The sequence below is a fragment of the Chanodichthys erythropterus genome, chromosome 8 (genome assembly GCF_024489055.1).
Source record: "Chanodichthys erythropterus isolate Z2021 chromosome 8, ASM2448905v1, whole genome shotgun sequence".
Taxonomy (NCBI): Eukaryota; Metazoa; Chordata; class Actinopteri; order Cypriniformes; family Xenocyprididae; genus Chanodichthys; species Chanodichthys erythropterus.
In genome coordinates this window covers 29,768,948-29,790,797 of record NC_090228.1, presented here as the reverse complement: position 1 = coordinate 29,790,797, position 21,850 = coordinate 29,768,948, and the positions used below count along the sequence as shown (strand labels likewise).

Sequence of the window (21,850 nt, the reverse complement as noted above, 5' to 3'; positions counted from 1 at the left end):
TTTGATTTTCGTTTCCATTTCTGGTTATGTTCCTGTCATTATTTGTTTGTTTCTGGTGTCGTTGTTTTCGTTATCTAGTGTATGAGTATGAGTGGATGTGTCGAGTGGATGTTGTTACGCTAGAATAATGAAATAAATAAAATGTGACCATATATATTTGTATATCCTTGTTATTGTTTTACCCTTTTTATAAATTGTTTATCTGTATAAAATGTTAAGGAAGCACCATCACGCAAGTTACGTCGGGTTAAGCGTGAGGGTAAAGCTGATGTAATTTCCGGGCGCCCTCTCTCTTTCGCAGGATGTCATGGCGATGAGAGGCACAGACCAGAGATTCTCCTTGTTAGAAGCATCTAATGGTGTCTGTTATATTTTGATACAGAAACTGAGAGAAGCCAAGAGTAAATCACATGACAACTGCATCATCATGTGGGATCTCTTTTATTAAGAACAGAACACAACGCAGACAGAAACCCACTGCACCAGATTTGGCTTTACAGATTTGCAGGAACATGTTTTTCACATGTCGCTCAAACACAGAAACAGGAAACAGGAAACTCTTCAGTTCAGAAAAACTGAAACTGACGTGTAGTTGAGCTGTTGTTTGTTTGTGTCTCTGTGTTCATGCAGTAAAATGGCAGAAGCCAGATTTTCTCAGGAAGAGTTCATGTGTCCAGTGTGTCTGGATCTTCTGAAGGACCCAGTGACCACTTCCTGTGGACACAGTTACTGTAAGAGCTGTATTACAGACTACTGGGATCAGATGAGAGTCTACAGATGCCCTCAGTGCAGACAGACCTTCAGTCCAAGACCTGCTTTAGCTAAAAACACCATGCTGGCTGAAGTGGTGGAGAAACTGAAGAAGTCTAAACTTCCTGCTGACTGTTACGCTGGAGCTGGAGATGTGCAGTGTGACGTCTGTACTGGAAGAAAACACAAAGCCGTCAAGTCCTGTCTGGTGTGTCTGGAGTCTTACTGTCAAACTCATTTTGGCCGTCATGAGGAATTTCACTCACGTAAGCCACATAAAGTGACTGATGCCACTGGACGACTGCAGGAGATGATCTGCCAAACACATGAGAAACTCCTTGAGATTTTCTGTCGCACAGATAAGAAGTGTATATGTGTGCTGTGTATGGATGAACATAAAAACCATGACACTGTATCATCTGCAGCACAGAGGACAGAGAATCAGGTATGAAACTAGACACTGATGAAATAATGTTGATCGTAGCAGGAGATGATCGTAAAGAGAAACACTCTAAATATAACTGACTACTCCACCCTGTTAACCAGGGAAATATTAATATTAAGATTATGATTTAACCACCTACAAAGAACACACAGGAATGTGGTTTCAAAAGGAGGGCCTGAGATGTGGATAACAAAAATACAAATGCTTTATTTCGACAATCAATCAATAATCTTAAAGGGGTGGTTCAGTGTTTTTTTTCTAGGCTTGATTGTGTTTTTGGGGCACAGTTTAACATGTCTTAATGCTTCGTTTTATTAAAAAAGCCGTATTTTTCATATATTTTACCTTTATTCTACACCTCTGTTTCCATTGTCATATGAACGTCTCGTTTGACTTCCTGCTTCTATGAAGCCGCTCCCTCCGAAATACGCAATGTGCTCAGATTGGTTAACTGGCCCAGTGTATCCAGAGCCATCGTGATTCGCTGAAGCGTCCGGAAATTCCACGCCTCTTACCATTAGTTGTTACATGTGCTTCAGTGGAAATGTAAATAATGGTGACTATATTGCTGTGTAGATTTTGGAAGCTGTCTTCAGCGGCGCATCCAGTGTAGAAAATATCACAGATTATAATGAGTTCTATTATCTTTTGACTCGTTGCTTGCGTCCGGTGTACACAACTCTTCCGCTTCCATTATGCTGCGCGACATGGCCTCGCCCACTTTGTTGTGTGTTCTCGGGGGTGTGTTTTACAGGGTTTATGATGTCACCAACCCGCGAAGAAGCTTGTTGTAGTCCAAACCGGTCATTTTTGTAGGTATTAAACTGCCTTAACTTTAAAAGACAATATCTCCGTTTGCATTGAACTTTCAGCTCTGTAATTTTGCAGATACTGTTTATGCTCAAGCTGCAACATTACACACTAACTAAAGTTAAAAAAGTGAAATCACAGTGAACCACCCCTTTAAAAAAAAAAATAGACTGTAGGACTGGGTCAGATATAAAAATATGGTGGACAACTAGAAACTTGAAAAGGAAACCGAGGCAATTTAATGAGCACTAGGCTCCTACAGTTGCACGAAAAAGTGAACCACCTGCAGAATCTGTGAAATGTGAATAATTTTAACAAAATAAGAGAAGTCATACAAAGTGCATGTTATTTTTAATTTATTACTGTCCTGAGTAAGATATTTTACATAAAAGATGTTTATATATAGTCCACAAGACAAAAATGGTGAGCCAATGGTGAAAAATGGTTTGTGAACCATTGGTTCTCAATACTATGTGTGGTTACCTGGATGATCCACGACTGTTTTTTGTTTCGCGATGGTTGTTCTTGAGTCCCTTGTTTGTTCTGAGCAGTTAAAACTGAGCTCTGTTCTTCAGAAAAAGGTCTTGCAGATTCTTCAGTTTTCAAGCATTTTTTACATATTTGAACCCTTTCCAACAGTGACTGTATGATTTTGAGATCCATCTTTTCACACTGAGGACAACTGAGGGACTCGAACACTATTAAAAAAGGTTCAAACATTCACTGATGCTCCAGAAGGAAACACGATGCATTAAGAGCTGGGGGGTAAAAAGATTTTGAATTTGAAGATCAAGGTGCTTAATTTGTACTTAATTTGTCTTCCGGGAAACAAGTAACTTCTGTTGCTTCCGAAGGGCAGTACTAAATGAAAAAAATTATTATATTTAAACAAAATAAGAAAAATTTGGACATTTTCAAAAGTTTTCACCCTCGGCTCTTAATGCATTGTGTTTCCTTCTGGAGCATCAGTGAACATTTTAACCTTTTTTAATAGTTGCGTTTGAGTCCCTCAGGCCAGTGTTGCCAAGTCTGCGCCAAGGCTACTTTTACACATATCCACGAGTTGACGCAACCCCAAATAACATGATATTTAGCCCCGGAATGCAAATTTTGCCAGGTGAACCCCTCCAAAAATGCAGATTCCCCCCTGACACACAATGGTGCCTTAAAAATCCCCTTTGATATACCCATGAAAGTATCTAATTGAACAACACATGCATTCAGGGCATATTAAAATACTTAAAGAAAAATCCCACTACAGTCGACACCATTTATATGGGATCACCCATGGGATCAGGTAACATCATTCACCCTGCAGATGTCAGCAGAAGTGAGCAGTAGCCGTAAGTGGACTTTCACTGCTGAGCGTATATATGCTCAACCTTTAATTTAAATATGATGAAATGCACCGTAAACATATTTATCAACATAAAATTTTGTAAAACAGGCTTTGATGAAGCAACATAAAATAATGTAAAATATTCAGCCATTGTTCACAGAATATATCTCTGTCAGGAATAACGTAAGTTAAATGCAGTGACAGACACGCAAACACTTTCTGTTCAGAAAATCTGATATGTATTGTGTAACAATATTGTCACATTTGCCTTGGATCCGTGTTCATCAACTTGGTCATATGGACTCCATTTCCCACAATTCCCCACCTAGGAACCATTCATGCACTCACACCTGTTTCCCATCAGTGACCCTTTATAAGCTGCACTCACATACACACTCTTTGCTGATTATTGTTTAGCCTTGTTTTCAACCTTGTCTCTGTGTTCCTTGCCTTGCCTTGCCTTGTTCTACACCTCTGTTTCCATTGTCATATGAACGGCTCGTTTGACTTCCTGCTTCTATGAAGCCGCTCCCTCCGAAATACGCAATGTGCTCAGATTGGTTAGCTGGCTCAGTGTATCCAGAGCCATTGTGATTCGCCTCTTACCATTAGTTGTTACATGTGCTTCAGTGGAAATGTAAATAATGGTGACTATATTGCCGTGTAGATTCTGGAAGCTGTCTTCACCGGCGCATCCAGTGTAGAAAATATCACAGATTATAATGAGTTCTATTATCTTTTGACGCGTCGCTCGCGTCCGGTGTACACAACTCTTCCGCTTCCATTATGCCGCGTGACATGGCCTCGCCCACTTTGTTGTGTGTTCACGGGGGTGTGCCTTGCCTTGCCTTGCCTTGCCTGTGTTTTTGACCCTGGACTGTTTCTTTGTTTGATGATCGTTTGCTGCCGGCCTTAACTATAGCCTGTGTTTGGATTACTCTCTTGCCTTGCCTTCTTGTTTCTGTTTGCTGGTGTTTGACCTACTGCCTGTACGACTACGTTCTTATGAATAAAGCCTGCACGTGGATCTGCAACTTTGCTGGTGTTTGACCTACTGCCTGTACGACTACGTTCTTATGAATAAAGCCTGCACGTGGATCTGCAACTCCGTTGTCCCATCCCATCCGTGACAGAATAATCAGCCACACCAAGGATCCAGCAGCTTTTCTGAGGAACACTGGCCAGGTATGGACACAGCAAGAATTTTGTTAGCCCTTAGACAAGGCCCACGATCAGTGGAGAACTATGTTCGCTAATTTTATCCATCGCAAACTTTTCTGATCTACCGGACTGTCTTGATAGACTTTTTTGTGATGGCATTAATCAACCTCTACAGTCCAAGCTTAGACGAGAGGGTCCGTGTTCATCACTGAGTTGTTTTTTTGGATTTTGCTTTGTTGACTGTTGGCTCTCTGTTCACTGTGGGTGTCATGGAGGAGGTACACGATATCGCGTTCAGGCCAGTAATGGTGGTCGCACCGAAGTGTGCTTACATCATGGCGGCGACAGCAGAGCCCGTTGGCAAAATGGCGGCGATGATAACGCCCCATCAAGTTTCAGCTGATCGTCGTGAGCAAAGTCAAATCAATGCTGATCTTCGTGAATCCAGTCAAGTCACAGCTGATCTTCGTGAGTCACGTCACGTCTCCGCTGATCCTCCAGAGTCACGTCACGTCTCCGCTGATCCTCCAGAGCCACGTCACGTCTCCGCTGATCCTCCAGAGTCACGTCACGTCTCCGCTGATCCTCCAGAGTCACGTCACGTGTCCGCTGATCATCCAGAGCCACGTCACGTCTCCACTGATCCTCCAGAGTCACGTCACGTCTCCGCTGATCCTCCAGAGCCACGTCACGTCTCCGCTGATCCTCCAGAGTCACGTCACGTCTCCGCTGATCCTCCAGAGTCACGTCACGTCTCCGCTGATCCTCCAGAGCCACGTCACGTCTCCGCTGATCCTCCAGAGTCACGTCACGTCTCCGCTGATCCTCCAGAGTCACGTCACGTGTCCGCTGATCATCCAGAGTCACGTCACGTCTCCGCTGATCTTCCAGAGCCACGTCACGTCTCTGCTGATCTTCCCGAGCCATGTCACATCTCAGAAGCTCTTCCAGAGGCTTGTCATGTCTCAGCAGAGCCTCGTCCTGTCTCAGCAGCTCTTTCAGAGCCTCGTCACGTCTCAGCAGAGCCTCGTCCTACCTCAGCCGAGATGGCTGCCATGACTGAACCCTCAGCCGAGATGGCTGCCACGACTGAACCCTCTGAGTCTGCGCTGTGGGCCATTATGGCCACAGCCATGTGGTGTGTGTGGGCTGCGCACACATCAACTCAAGCCCATGATTCTGCTCCAGCCTATGAGTCCACTCCAGAGTTTGCCGCGGTCCCTGAATCCAGCCTTGTAAGATATGAACTTTTTCTTAGCCCCCTGCAGGTACTGTCATGGCCCTAGTGGCGAATGCTAACCTATCTGTGCTTCATGTTTCAGTTTCTCCTATACAGCCATGTTGGTTCCCAGTGCTACCTGGTCGTCTGCTCCGCTGTGGGGGTCTTCAAGCCCATCTGAGCTGCAATGGTGGTTGTCTGCTCCGCCGTGGGGGTCTTCAAGCCCGTCTGAGCTGCAATGGTGGTCACCTGCTCCACCGTGGCCGTCTGTCCAGTCTTCTTTGCCCTGGTCGTCTGTCCAGCTGCCTTCGCCCTGGTCATCTGCCCTGCTTCAGGTTCCAGGCCATGTTCCTCTCCACAGACCTGGCCCTCCACCCCGCCCCCTGTTCCGCCTCCGCTCCACCTCCCTCCTGGACTGCTTAGGAGTGTCTGGAAGCCACTCCTTAGAGGGGGGCTTTGTCACATGTGCCTTGGATCCGTGTTCATTAAATTGGTCATATGGACTCCATTTCCCACAATTCCCCACCTAGGAAACAGGTGTGAGTGCAAGATTGGTTCCTATCAGTGACCCTTTATAAGCTGCACTCACACACACACTCTTTGCTGATTATTGTTTAGCCTTGTTTTCAACCTTGTCTCCGTGTTCCTTGTTCCTTGCCTTGCCTGTGTTTTTGACCCTGGACTGTTTCTTTGTTTGATCGTTTGCTGCCTGCCTTGACTATAGCCTGTGTTTGGATTACTCTCTTGCCTTGCCTTCTTGTTTCTGTTTGCTGGTGTTTGACCTACTGCCTTTACGACTACACTCTTATGAATAAAGCCTGCACGTGGATCTGCAACTCCGTTGTCCCATCCCATCAGTGACAGATATGCATTGTAAAAAGCGCTAAACAAATGTGAACTGAAGTGAATAAATCTGACTCGGTCCATATGAAGTCAGTCGTTTATAGCTTCTATTTAAGCTTTGGCTTCTGTTCTATGTAGACTAATCCATTTTTCATGGAAATGTTACGTGTCTTTATGTAAATTAACATGACTGATTCTCAATCAACATTTTATAATTGATGGCCTTTATTAATTGAAACACTCAATGTAGTGACCAGTAATCAGTTTTTTTTATATATTAGATATTATTATATTAGTAATCAGTTTTTTTTCTATAGTGAAAGCTCTGTTATGAGAGCAGAAACACTGTCAGTGAGAAGCTTAACATATTTGTCAGTTTCGCTTTTATGATACTTATGCATGCAGTGTGAAAAAAGCCTTATGCTTCATGCAAATTCATATACAATGGTGTTACTAATCTATCATTGTCATCCCTTCAGGAGATTGAACCTACAGCCATTGGTTAAGTCTGCTGTTACTGGATTCAACTTTTCACATAGTGACAGGAGTATAATGTGAAATTTGCTGTTATTGGTTTGTGCTCCAGAAACAGCTGAAGGAGACACAGAGGTTGTTCCAGCAGAGGATCCAGCAGAGAGAGAAAGATCTTCAGCGGCTGAGAGAGGCTGTGAAGTCTCATAAGGTGAGTCTGGAGAAGATGAGAAGTTTGAGAAGTCTAAGTCAGGACTCACTGAAGCCACTGTGTGATTGTGATGTGTGTCCAAACAGCGCTCTGCACAGACAGCAGTGGAGGACAGTGAGAGGATCTTCACTGAGCTCATCCGCTCCATTGAGAGAAGCCGCTCTGAGGCTACACAGCGGGTCAGAGATCAGGAAAAGACTGCAGTGAGTCGAGCTGAAGGACAACTGGAGCGACTGGAGCAGGAGATCAATGATCTGAGGAGGAGAGACGCTGAGCTGGAGCAGCTTTCACACACACAGGAACACATCCATTTCCTGCAGGTAAGAGATCTAGAAGAACAGGATCATAGTGGACTTAAGCAAGAGACTCACAGAGAAACATTTCATGTTGTCAGGAATTCTGTGTTGTGTTTAGGGTTGTAACGATATACCGCTATGACGATATATCACGGTATGAACACGTACGATTATCATATCGTGTATATTTGCTTACTTACGGTATGGTAAAAAAAATAAAAAAATAAAAAAAATCAAGATGCAGAATTTCACTTGTGCATAGACAACAACTTTCCACTTCACTAAACTTGCTCCACACCCAGACATACAGCAGACAATGTCAGAGACAGAAGTTGCTATCTCTATTCTCTGTGCCCCGTTGAAAAATAAGTTACAATTTGCAGTATGGGAATACTTTAGATATAGAAAAACAAACGCGGGGCTGTCCTCGAGTGTAGATATCCAAAAACAATGCGGGCACAAAGTAGGCCTAGTCTATTTATCTATTTATGCTAACGTTACCACAAAAGCCTGTTGCTGTATTGGTTGAGATGACTGCAGAGACCGATAAATTTGCGAGATGAACCACTGATGTAGTGCAGACAAAATAAAGTTAATTACTGTAAGCTTAAAAATATAATTGACACCCACTTTTGATAAAATCTTTGATCTATGTCCGTGAGTAACCTCAAACGCGCATATGTATGGGCGTGGTGAAAAAATGCGGAACTACCTGCTATTACTGGCTGTAGTTTTAAGCCTCTGGCCAAAAAAGCCTCCGATGACGCAAAATTACGATTTTTGCATCATCAGAGGCTTTTTTACAGAATAAAAATGCATAAATCTCTCATCTCGGGCTGATATGAAGGGGGAAAGCATGGTAATTCGAAAATACTAGGGGTATTCTACTAATAAAAAAGCTTAATGCTAAATCCTGAAGTAACCCTTTAAGTATGCGCAGCGCTCTTATTGTTTTTTTAAGTGTTTGCCGTCTCGTTATCAGAGGACATGAACACAAAATATCCACGGTTGCTCTGAGATAGCGCTTAATGAGCATTTCATCATTTTATTATTTGAGAAAAACCATTGTCAAATACACTGAAACTTAAAGCTCTTCACTACATCCCGTCAAAATAAAAGACCGGTTTTTAACTCGAAGAAATTGACAAATTTATTATGATTGTTAATTATATTTAATTATAATTATAAAAAAGTTAATTTCATTTCCATTATTTTTTATAATATTTGTATAAAAAAATAAAAGCCAGAAGAATTAAGTCAAAGCAGAATTTCTGAATTTTAATTATTAATAAAAGTTGTTAAATTTCTAATCCATAATAATTTATTAAATGTATTTGATTGTTTTTGATTATTGAAATCTGAATAGAGAAAACAAATATTTTAATTAATTAATTGATGATATAAATAAAAATTGATTGTTTAATACCGTATACCGTAAAACCGTGAAAGTTACTCAGACGGTTATCATTCCGTGGAAATCTCATACCGTTACAAACCTAGTTGTGTTATATAATTATAAGGTAGATTTTCATCTGATCATCTTGTTTTTAAAAAAGATGACACTTATAAATGCATTTCAGCTTTGGAAACAATTTCTGAGCTCTGGGAGACATATTAAGCTGCCTAAATACACCATTGCCAAGAATAGTTCAAAAGTTTCCTTTTTAACCAGATTTTTCCATCTGGTTTCTTACATCAAGATGAATTCAATGAATTTGATGGTACCAATTCTGAGTAAAGTTCACCAAAGTTGCTTCAGGGGAAACCTGAAAAAATGGATTTCCATTTTTAAAACTGTTTGACTGTTTTCATGAGGATCACACCGATGAGTATCTCACTCTAGATTTATTTTTTTAATAAAAAAATAAGTAAACAATGAGCAACATGGAGAACTAAGAATAAAAGAAAACAGAGAGCAAGAGAAAACAGAGACCATCACATTTCAACAACTGACCAACAAACATGGCACTAGCACAGGAAGTAACAAAAGAGTCCACACACAAGACAGGTTGGGATCATCACAGTATCAGGACATAATAAAAATCTTCCGGTCATGAGCATGTACTAAAATGAGGTGAATACAACCTCAAATGAATAACAACACATGACATATTACATTGTGTCATTATTTATTTAACAAAAATAAAGCCAAAATGGAGAAGACATGTATGGAAAAACTTCTCGGTTATGACTGTAACCTTAGTTCCCTGAAAAGGGAAGATGTTGCGTCGAGAAATTGACGCTGTGGGAACGCAACGCGTGGTGTCATCATGAAGCACATGTGAAATTAGTCCAATGGTTTGAGGAGACGTCAGAGGCAGGTGACGTCATGACCAGGAAACTATAAAGCATGTTCAAACAGTGCAACGCTAGCTTCAAAGTGTCTGAAGTAGTCACTGACAGGCATGCTGGAAGTATTGCAGGGGATGCAACTAAGGTTACAGTCGTAACTGAGATGTTCCCTTTCAAGAGAATTCACATTGCCTCGAGAAATTGACGCTGTGGGAACGTTAATACCCACACAGCCATAATGACCAATGCCTGTCTAGTGTGACTCGTCAACACTAGAAAGAACCCGGGCCCCAGGGGTGGAGCTAAGGTCAAGGTCATAGAACCTCACAAATGTGTGCTGCAAGGACCAGCCTGCTGCATCACAAACATCTTGTAAAAATACTTCGGAGAGAAGAGCTTTAGAGGCCACCATACTCCTATACTCCTAGTCGAGTGGGCTCGAACTGCCAAAGGGGAAGGTAGTCCGGCCAACTCATAAGTCAGTAAGATAGCCTCAACTATCCACTTCTCTGCTTAGATGCTGGGGCCCCTTTGCTAGGGGACCCAAAACAAATGAACAATTGTTCTGACTTGCACCACAGGGCAGCTCTGTGGACATAAGCATCCAACGCCCGAACCGGGCAAAGCAAATTAAGGCGTTCCTGGTCTGAATCCCTGAAGGGAGGAGGACAGAAGGCTTGCAGTACAATAGACCTACCCACATTAGTGGGGACTTTAGGAATGTAACCAGGTCTGGGAAGAAGGAAGGCTTTTACTATACCAGGTGCAAATTCCAAGCACGACGGGGCAACCGAAAGAACTTGCAAATCTCCTATTCTCTTTAGTGAAGAAATAGCAAGGAGGAAAAACATCTTCAGAGTCAAAAACCAGACTGGAACCTCCTCAATAGGCACAAAAGGAGCTAGGGAAAGGCCTTGGAGCACTACAGCCATATCCCAAGCCGGAACCCTCATGCGTACCGCAGGCCTCAGCCTCAGGGTGCCACGGAGGAAGCGAGTTATAAGAGGAACTCTCCCAAGAGACATACCAGCCAAAGGTGTGTGGTAAGCCGCAATGGTAGAAGGAGATAACCCTGCAGTGAATCGTTCCTGCAGAAATTCCAGTACCGCACCAACAGGACAAATACCTGGGTCTAACTGATGACCACTGCACCAAGAAGTGAAAAACTTCCACTTCAAAGCATATAACTTCCTCGTAGAGGGAGCTCTAGAGTGAAGGATGGTACCCACAACCTCGGTTGAGAGATCAGGGTCTATGAGCTGGGCCCCCTCAGAGGCCAAGCCCACAGTTCCAAAGTTCTGGGCGAGGGTGAAATATTGTGCCCCCCACCTGGGACAGGAGATCCCTCCTGATCGGAATCTCCCATGGAGAGCCGCCTAGGAGAGATACTGGGTCCGAAAACCACACTCTGCCTGGCCACCACGGGGCTATCAAGGTGAGCTGGACCTGGTCCGTGCGAACTCTCTCTAAAACTCCCGGGAGCAGAGCGATCGGGAGAAATGCATACCATAGCATCCAGTCCGAGAGGAGCTGGATGCGTAAGGGAGAACCAGAGTGGACAGTGAGACATCTCTCAGCCCCTGCCTCAACAGGATGTCTGCTCCAATATTCTGGACCCCGGGGATATATGCTGCTCTGAGTGACAGCAATTTCCCCTGGGACCACAGGAGGATTTGGTGCACCAGTTTGTAAAGTGGACGTGAACGTAAACCCCCCTGGTGATTTATGTAGGCAACCACCGATCTGTTTTCTGACTGGACAAGAACATGGTGGCCCCTGAGGTCTGGGAGGAAACTCTTGAGAGCCAGAAAAACATCCATCATCCAATCACAACCCAGTTGTCCTTGTAGGTTCCATCCAGTGCCTCAGCTCCTCCCATTCTGTTAGCTCAACCCACCTTCCCGGCTCTGCCCCAAGCTTTCTAGTCTTCAGTTCGGCCTAGGTGTTCAGATTTCCTGGCTCCACCCGGGTCTCACCTTGGCATGTTGACCCATCAGCTCCACACTCTATCGGCTCCACTGTAGTTTGTCATCCCTCAGATGCCACCAAGCTCCCTCATCCCTCCAGCTCTGCCTTGGTCAGGCATTACCCTGGTTTCACCACAGAATTCCAGACCTCTGGCTGGGCCTCGGCCTTCCATCCCTTTGGCTCCACAGGTCTCCTGCTTCCTTCCAGTTCCTCCTTTGTCCTTGCTACTACCGGATCTGCTTTGGTCTTCCAACCTCCGGGTTCTACCTCTGTCCTGCAGGCCTGTAGCTCTGCCTTGTCCCTCCAGAGCAGTGGTGTTGGCTTGGGTCTTCGCTCTTCTGCACCTTTCCCAGCTCCAGCTCTTGGTCCCCTGGTTCTCCCTGGACCCAATACTGAGGCTTCACACTGTCACCTCCCTCCGTCGGTTCCACCGGGGGCTCTTACTCCAATGGCTCCTCCATGGTCAACTCCTTCACCACTAGTGCCACTGTGGACTCTTCATCCATCAGTCCCTCCATGGACTTTTTTGCCCGGGAGTCCTCCCACCACTTTGGTGTCTGTTTTGTTTACGCCACTGTCGAGGGGCTAGGAGCTGAAAGAGCATGGACCAGAGATTTAGTCAATGGGTCGACAGACTGAGGTGGTGTCATGGGCTCGGAGGTTCAGAGGTGGAGCTGGGGGAATCCGTAAACAAAAAATATTTTGGTTTCTCTCCCTGTATTTAGTTCATTTGTCATATGCTGCAATTTGATCCTTATCTCCTTTCCTTTTTTTATGCACACTGTGACAGCTTGCCCTTTAATTCTATCATTTCACTTTACGTGATAAAATACAGCTAAGATGGTGTTTGATGCATTTGATTAGGATAATGGGTAACACTTTATAGTAATATTCAATTATAAGCCATTTGTAAGTTGTTAGGTAATGATGAACTAATCATTTACAAAACATGACTATACATTCATTCATGAAGTAATAAGTTATATACTAACATTTTATAAATGTTCATAAATTTGCACTTTGAAACCTATTTTAACATGCTGTCACAACAGAGACACGGAGACTGAAGTAGAAGCAATCCAGTTAAGTATTTATTTACAAACAGTAGAGCACAGAATGATAACAGGCAGATATAGCGTGATGAGAGATGAATGGGATATAATACTGTCCTTTTCAACTTGCAGATGCTGGATGAGAGATGCAGTGGAGGGAGACGATGGAGACACTCACACACACAGGTAGGTTTGCACACGGGGAGACCAGGAGACGAAGGAGATGAAGGAGATCGCTGGAGCAGGTAGGTAAGTCGTTTGGGAATCCTTAAGGTAAGCATACATATCACGTAGTGCGAACGAGACCGGACCGTGAGTGTGTGTGAGTGTGGTGGCTTTATGGTGCTGGTGATTGCAGGGTAATGACGTGCAGGTGGCGGTGATTAGAAGGCTGGTGATTGAGTGCGTGGGTACTGCAGTGAGGTGGAACCTGACGTGTCTGTGACACATGCACATTGCCCAATTTCTATATCCTAATTATTGTTAATGAAATTCATTTTTCCAGGAGCTCATTGCTTCTACCTTCAGTTAAACTGCTAACAGTAATTGTAAATGAATTGCCTAAATTATTACATTATTTGCTAACTGCATTCTTTAAATTGTGATGTTGACATGCATTATCTGTAAAGCTGCTTTGAAATGATATGTATGGTGAAAAGTGCTATACAAATAAATGTGAATTGAATTGAATGTTTCAAAGGTTGCTTTCTCAGGCCATGAAAAAGCCATTGTTGTGTAAATGAATCAATCAAAACTTACTTAAGCTGGACAATGACTTTCTACTTAGAGCTGCTGTACAGTTAAAAAAATCTTTGCTCCATTAATTTCCTATTATCACTGTAAAGATGCTTTGAAACAATTTTTATTGTAAAAATATATATAAATGAAGGTGACTTCACTTGACTTGACGATTATTAAAAATATTTCATGTAAGATTTTTGATGGTATTTTACTGAATTCTAGATTTTATTTCCACATGTGAATGGAACACTTTCATGTTTTCCTGACAAATTTTTATTTATTTATTTTTAGATGTGGTGGAAACCAACCCAACATTTACATATTTTGCTGTTGCTGTCATTTATTTTTTAAATGTATAATTTCAATATACACTAAATATATGGATTTATGATCACAGTCTTTCTAATAACTTTTAAAAAATTATGTCTTATGCTAATATTGAGCTGCTTAGAACATGGGGAATTTTTCACCCATCCAATTGCACATACACAGCAGTGAGTATTTAACACACACACACCATGAACACACACCTGGACCATTGTGCAGTGCGAGGGGAGTGATTGGGGGTTAGGTGCCTTGTTCAAAGGCACATCAGTTGTGGGTAATGGAGTGGAAGAGAGCGCTGTTCATTCACCCCCCACCCCCCCACCCACATTTCCTGCCTGAGACTCGAACCTGCAACCTTCGGGTTACAAGTCCGACTCCAACCATTAGGACACAACTTTATTATCCAAATTATTTCCTAGAAATTTCACATGTAGGTTAAGTGGCAAATGCTATAATTTGTAGCTCTTATATGATATAATGAATATGAGAAAAAATAATCTGATGCTGTGAAAGTGCTGGATTTAGGGTAGTTACAAATCAACAAGAGCTGCTCAAATCTGACAGTAGTGCAGGTTATTGGCTGAAGTGTGGAGGTGATGAGCTTTGATTTCTGTTTTCTGTAGAGGTTCCAGTCTCTCTCAGCTCCTCCTGAATCTACAGACGTAAATGATGATCCCTTCAGTTATTTCTCCTCTTTTGATGTCTTGAGAGAATCTGTCCTTCAGCTGAGAGAGAAACTGGATGATTTCTGCAAAGAGAAGCTAAAGAAGATCTCTGACAGAGGTAAAGTCCAGGGGCCTCATGTATAAAACTTAGTGTACATTTCATCCTAAAGTTGTGTACCATTTGATCATTAATCACACCAAAGTATTTTCTCAGAACATGAGTTCTGCTTTTTAGAACACAATTCAAAGCGGAATTATCATGCATCAAGCAAACCTTGCTGTAGTTAAAACATTAAACACAGCAAGCCACTGAAAAAGTGTTTAAAAGCAGCGTTTCCACTACAAATATTTCCATTTAAATTAATATAAAAAATGTTGTAACTTCTGGATAATGATTTCATGTAATTTCAGTGCTTAACTATCATTAATGAGAGTGACATATTTAATCTAAATGTGCATATGGAGAGTTTAAAATCATTCTGTTTACTTCATTACTTCGCTCACGCCAACAAAAGTGTATGCACAGTCCAGAGTATCCGTATGGTGCATACATATTTACACTTTTTTTTTAGAAATCCTGATACGTGCATGGGAAATTGCATATGCAAATTTCTATGCCCATTTTGTGTATACACAACGTTTATGCATCAGGTGATTCATCTGCTCTCAGAAATGATCCTCCATCATCTCATATCATGTAGAACATCATATTAGAAATTTCTTAGGAACGGATGCAGGGATCATTTTCCCTTGACATGATAATCACTCTTCTTGTCTGTTGATTTCCACAGGCACTTTCACCAGCATTGTTCCCAGGACCAGGCACGACTTCCTACTATGTAAGTCACTAAGAAAACAAGCAGAAAAACTCACTGAGTGTGTTCATGTTCTTCCTGTAGAAGGAGAAAGAAAACATGACAGAGGAGATTTATAGTTGATCATGTAAAGGATGATTTGCACAGCATATCTGGTAAACTGTACTGAGACACTGCTGATATATTGAACATGAAGAGTTTGGCTACATTAAAAGATTGTACAAATTCATAATTCCTGATTGTGATGTGTTTTATCTCCATCAGATTCCCATCGGCTCACTTTGGATCTGAACACAGTGAATAAACGCCTCCATCTCTCTGAGAGGAACACAGTGATTACTAACACTCTTAAAGAGCAGCCGTATCCTGATCATCCAGACAGATTTGATGTGTTTAATGCGCAGGTGTTGTGCAGAGAGAGTGTGTGTGGACGCTGGTACTGGGAGATTGAGTGGAGCAGGAGTGTGTTTGGTGCTGTGTCTATATCAGTGTCATATAAGAGCATCAGCAGGAAGGGACAGGGTAATGAGTGTGTGTTTGGATATAATGATCAGTCCTGGAGTTTGTTCTGCACTTCATCCATATACTCATTCATACACAATAACAAACAGACTGAACTCCCTGTAAAGCCCATCAGCAGTAGAGTAGGAGTGTATGTGGATCACAGTGCAGGAACTCTGTCCTTCTACAGCGTCTCTGGAGACACAATGATCCTCATCCACACAGTCCAGACCACATTCACTCAACCGCTCTATCCTGGGTTTAGGCTTTATTATGGATCAGTGAAACTGTGTTGATGAATCAGAACAGACTGTAGAGAGATTCTAACCATAATACTTTGAGTTGGCTTGAGTAGATAATCTATGTTCTAGTAACCTATGTTCTAGGCCAAAAGAAATGGGAAGGCCTTTGGGGCAGACTAGTTCCCTTTCGAAGGAACTCGCACTGCGTTGTATGTCGACACTTTGGGGAATGGCTTCAGTGTAACTTTGTGTGATGCATGTGTGCAACTAGTCCATTCCTGACTGGTGCTGCATCACCTCGTGACGTTTGACGGTGTAACGCGGAAACTACAAAGGGAAGCCGGCAACACAGTAATGTCAGCTATTGCTCTCTGTGTCAAACTGTACTGTCCTATTTGGTGTTATTTCATCCCTGTATCTAGAGTGCCCTGGGTTCGTTTACTGATTTTCTTTATGAAATTAAACAAAACAGTAAACTCACAGAATGTCAACTTTGAAAAATTTATTCTATATTTATTTATTCTTCTAATAATCATTTGTTTCCGTTTTACTTGAATTTTCACTAAATTGGTGAAAATGAATCTTCAAACCAATGTATAAATAACAGTACATAACTTTACAGGACTCACTTATATATCGTTTGTGTATGCTTCACACTTTTACATTACTTCACATCTTTTCTGTCAATTATTAAATTTCACTGGGCCCAGACTCGCAAATGTATGAAACTCAAAATAGCTGGATATCAAGAATTATTGAATATCAAGTGTTCCCAACTAAGCAAGCCAAAGGCAATAGCGGCAAGGAACCCAAACTCCAGCAGGTGACATCAGGTGGCAAACAGGTGTTAAAATGGAGAAAAAAAACCAAGTCCTCCTCTGGCCAACAGCGAACAGTGCATGATTATGATTCAGGCAGTGTTACAGGTCATAAGTCCGATTGGGATTGCAACAGTCAAAGTATTTAATCCAGTTCCATCTAGTTGAAGATCATATTCATCAGGCCAGTATGGGACGGTTTGTTGAGGAACTGTGCCACTGGCTATGTGTCGGTGAGGCCTTTGTGGTGGTTATGAAAGAAAAAAAAATAAAAAGGATAAAAAAATATATTAAATTTAACATGTCTTTTAATCTCATATTTTATAATGTATATTATTTTATATCTTGTCTATGATGATTGATTTTGACTAGCTTATAGATCACTTGGTCGATTGATTATTTGATTGCTTTTCCCTTGTGAAAGTGTTCACCGGCATGGGAGCTTCGTGTCCTCTCTTTTATTAATATCTCCCCTCATCAGGTACGAAACACAATAATGCAATAAGAGTATGTTGTTGACATGTTAGAGTTACACAGAATGTAAATGACATTGTTTAAAGTCTTTAATAACTTATGTTTAACAGAAGTGTAAAAGTTTGTTTCAAGTTAACTGTGTATCGTGTGCATTTCATGCTAATGATGGAGACCATGCGGTCCTATCCATGAATATAATGTGTTTGATAAACAATGCAACAGTTGCTGCATTATTCATGTAACTTCCAAAAACAATGTTTTTGACACAAACTTTTCTATGAAGAGGTGGAATTTCCCCCTATAAATTGAGTTCCAGGGGCATTTTATTTAAACAGTTTTAAAATGTATTTGAACCTACTTGCAATTCTATTTAATCTTGTATTATATGACCTTATGTCAGTAGCTCTTGGTACACATTCTCATTTCCTGCAAGCACAAAACGAGAGAAGGGTTCAGTGCTCACAGTGCATGTTTATGTTAAATAAATTCTAAAGTAGGCTATCCTTTAAGCTGTCTTTTATTTGATAACGTGTGCATTATACATCTATAAGTAAAGACTTTAAAACAAAAGTGATTTAAAATCTACAGTTTACAATATCATGCCTAAGTGTTAAATATGGCAACCTTAGAATTTAAATCACAGGCTCCTACTCAAATAAACTTACAATTCTATAAAAATGTCTCAATTTATTAACTTACAACACAACTACATAGCTATATAATCGCTTACAAAATGCCCATTTATGCCACATATTAGAAAAGTAGGAATAAATAAAATATTCAGTGATATGAAAGCTACACATTTATGACAACCTTTTACGGTAAGATATAGCATTTATGGGCTACATAAATTTAACCTCTATTAAGGTTAGCCTGACATGAACGCAGACCTTCTTACATCATCAGAGGCCACTGCTAATCTGCAACCACAGGAAATCAAAGCTTTTGAAAAATGAATGAAAAGAAGCCAGAGAATGTATGTTTCAAGCTTTGCAAGCTCAACAGCAGGCTACAAACAGTATGTTCTTTCACTTAATGGGTACTTCGATAAGTGCCGTGTGCCAGGATAAAACGGGCCACCACAGTCCTATCTCAACCCACCTCCAGGAGGCCCAGTGAGGAGTGTCAGTTCCTCAACACATCCTGACACAAGTTCATCTGCAGCCTCAGCAGTCCATTTTACATGCGTGTCCTACGCCTCCAACAGGACACCAAACACCAGCAGCCCCTATGTTCAAACTGATGCTGAACAAAGATGGCTTTTGTTGATTTTATCAACTGAATTTATTGATTAAAATTAAGAACTTGACATGCATATTTAATAAAGTTTAAAAGAACACAACTGGTATTAAACAGACTATATTAAAAACACTAGTGGGACTGTAACAGGAACTTCTGGGACTCATATTTAGGTAACAATTGTAAGGCCAACAAAATAAAAGTATTACAATGTACAGTTTTCAGAACCAAATGTCTTATAAGACCGATGATGTCTTTAAGTTTGTCCCAGAAAACACAAATGAACACAGTATATGAAAAGAACCATGATTATTTTACCATTGCCACACATGGAGAACATTTTCAAAATGTAGTTTAGCTGGACATGCACATAATTTACCTAACAAGCTTTACAACAGATCCCTTTTCAAGTAGCTGGCAGCTAAGACACTCTCAAACACTCTTTGAAATTCAGCGTAGGTACTGTAAGAGCAGGTTGCAACAGTGGATCAGATGTATGTGTCACTGGACACCTTAGTAAACCCCTGAGGTCTGTAAACTCAACATCAAAAACATCAGCCCCAGTGGTAAAGCGCAGAAAAACTCCATTGTTTTGCTGTGAGAAGGTTGTTTCTCATTGGGTTAAGCAATGCAATAATGCCTTTTGCTGTTGCGATTTTGGATTCATAAAGGGCTGAAACCGCAGACAGAGTTGGAAGCAGACTTTTTAAAGTACACTGAGCATCCATCATTTTAAGAGCATACACTGGCTTCTGTATTAGTTGTTTGTGAGCAGTCTGTATGATGGTGGGTTATGGTTGGTGTTAGGGTTCACTAACTGCATTTTCATTTTTTGCCGCATGTTGTGATTAAAGACATTCTGAGTTTCATATTTTGTTAATTCTTGGAGAGAGAACTGAAGAAACAGAGAATGTATAATTTCTGTGATCACTATTTCTTTTATTATTCCAGGGCCTTTTCAAGTTGATCACGCTCAATACTTCCTAGAATGGCCTCAATAATCATACATATCCCCAAGAACAACAACCCAACTAGAAAAGCGCCTGCAAACCCCTTTCCAGTACCAGCTAACACCGATGTTATGTCTGACAGAATTGTTCCAATTGCAATTAGCATAGCAACTACACAAGCAGAAACAGAGTTTGTGAAGAACTTCTGAGACTTTATGATAGTCATGGACAGACAGAGACGTGTTCTTCAGTTTCTCATACAGCGCCGCCTCCAGCTTCTGCTTCAGCTACGGGACAATCTTCTCCACTTCTGCCTGGATCTCATGAATGCGTTTAATGATTATCTCACAGTTCTCCTTCACAGTGGCTTTCTCGTTCACAGTAATCGGACTGAAGGACAAACCTAAGTGCATCTTAAGAGTCTCTGAGTTGGTTGGTGGAACGGAAGTTATTTTTATCAATCTAGAATCTCAATCTAGATTTTTGTGGATAAGCCTCTCCCTTCTTTCAGGATTTCCAGGGTAAAAGATATCACTCCACATTTTTCTTCAGGGTCTTGAGAGAGAAACTTTAGGAATTTCACCAGTGCTGATGTTAGTGATTGTGATAAACGGTAATAAGACTCAATATGTACTATAAGAGCTAATTTTCTATGAAAGAAGCATTACATAAGGTTAGTGCAGACATTGTTTGCAGGTCTGTGACTCACTTTCAGTTATTCTTCTGGCTTCATCGAATCCCTCATTTTTATGTTGTTTTACTCCACCCGTGAGATTAAAAGCAGCATCTCCAGTCATGTGAACCGCAACAGTACTGCCCTATTTGTCATATTCATACAGAATTAATTGAACCTGTCTTTCTACGGGAAAATGCAATCATTATCGGACTGTATTTGAACAACACAAATGTAGTTGAATCAATACAAATAAATGTATTCATTCTATAGCACTGAACATCGACACAGTCAATGAACATCATATCATTTATATCCAGTCCTGCTATGAGAACTTTTCGGATGATTGCTGAGAATTGTTTTTAAATATCTGTTCTGTTAGAGTGAATAATTTTTTTGGTACTTTTTGTTTGTTCTGGGTGTTGTAATGGACTCTTATGGAAGCTTTAAAGATCAACATATTAGATTTCAGCTAAGCTGAATTGAACCTGAATGCTATCAGATAAAGTTGAGGATTGTATTTGCCTACCCGTCTTTATTCTGAAGCTCTGAAGACCGTCTGAGCTGTAGATTGTACTGTCTCCTTGATGAGTTTCTCAAGAGAAAAAAACCTTTCAAATATTCAGTATATGGAGCAAGTTCCAGTTTTTAAATGCTAGTCTATGATGAACGAGTGTGGCCATGACATTGTATCCTGTATTTTTATCAATGGCTTCCATATGACAAATTCAAAATATATAAACATATTTACAGACACATACTATTTCATTTACCCCACTAAACTCATATAAAAATTACACTCATATTATGTGAACTTGTAATAATTTGAGAAATATAATTATTACAAAAAAAAGGTCATTTTCATTAAAAGTGTGCAAATACAGTCATAGGCAATGGTTTGGCCATGCCACATTACATCTTATGTTGACTCAAGAGTAAAACAAAAAAATGCATCAATCTTTTAAGCCACATTTATGGTTTTATTTTTCCCCTATTATAAATTATGCACACAAACTTGCAGAAATATATTTCTGGAGTTTCTGGCCTCCAACTAGATGATCCTAAAACAACAACAAAGGCACATTCCAGTAAACAGTACAGCAACAATGGAGTCTTTGCCAATAATACCTATTGTGGCTTTTCCTGAAAAAAAAAAAAAAAAAAGTTTAAAAAATAAATAAAACAATCTAAAAAAATCAACTCAAAGGCTAAAAATTTGTTTTTTATAAACACGGCATCCTTTGTTGCTGAAAATGTCTTCCTGCATTTGTTTCTCAGAATTACAAATGCACTGCTAAAGTTGTGAATCACCCTTTTTTTCATTTACGCATTTCATTAGTGTTTTTGTCCTCCACAAGTGAGCAATCCTTGAGATTAGCCCTTGATATTTTTCTGTCAAGTTTCAGACTTTTTTCTTGAATGATTTTCTAAAAACAAATAAATTAATTAAAGATATTCTTTGAACAAACAAAAATGAATTGCCCTCTGAGTGCAAGATCTCATTTGACTGGGTGTTGGTAAAGACATAAGATTCATCATTGCCCTTTA

The 21,850-nt window shown here is 40.9% G+C and overlaps 1 protein-coding gene across 1 annotated transcript; it reads left to right on the top strand.

Moving 5' to 3' along the window:
* The first annotated feature begins 314 nt into the window (after nucleotides 1–314).
* Nucleotides 315–18,085, top strand: LOC137024694 (tripartite motif-containing protein 16-like). Its single transcript, XM_067392514.1, has 6 exons — nucleotides 315–1,195; nucleotides 7,154–7,249; nucleotides 7,336–7,569; nucleotides 14,549–14,708; nucleotides 15,382–15,429; nucleotides 15,670–18,085. Exons 1-6 carry the CDS (start codon nucleotides 635–637, stop codon nucleotides 16,200–16,202), a joined length of 1,632 nt encoding a protein of 543 aa, XP_067248615.1. The 5' UTR covers nucleotides 315–634; the 3' UTR covers nucleotides 16,203–18,085.
* The last annotated feature ends 3,765 nt before the right edge of the window (nucleotides 18,086–21,850 follow it).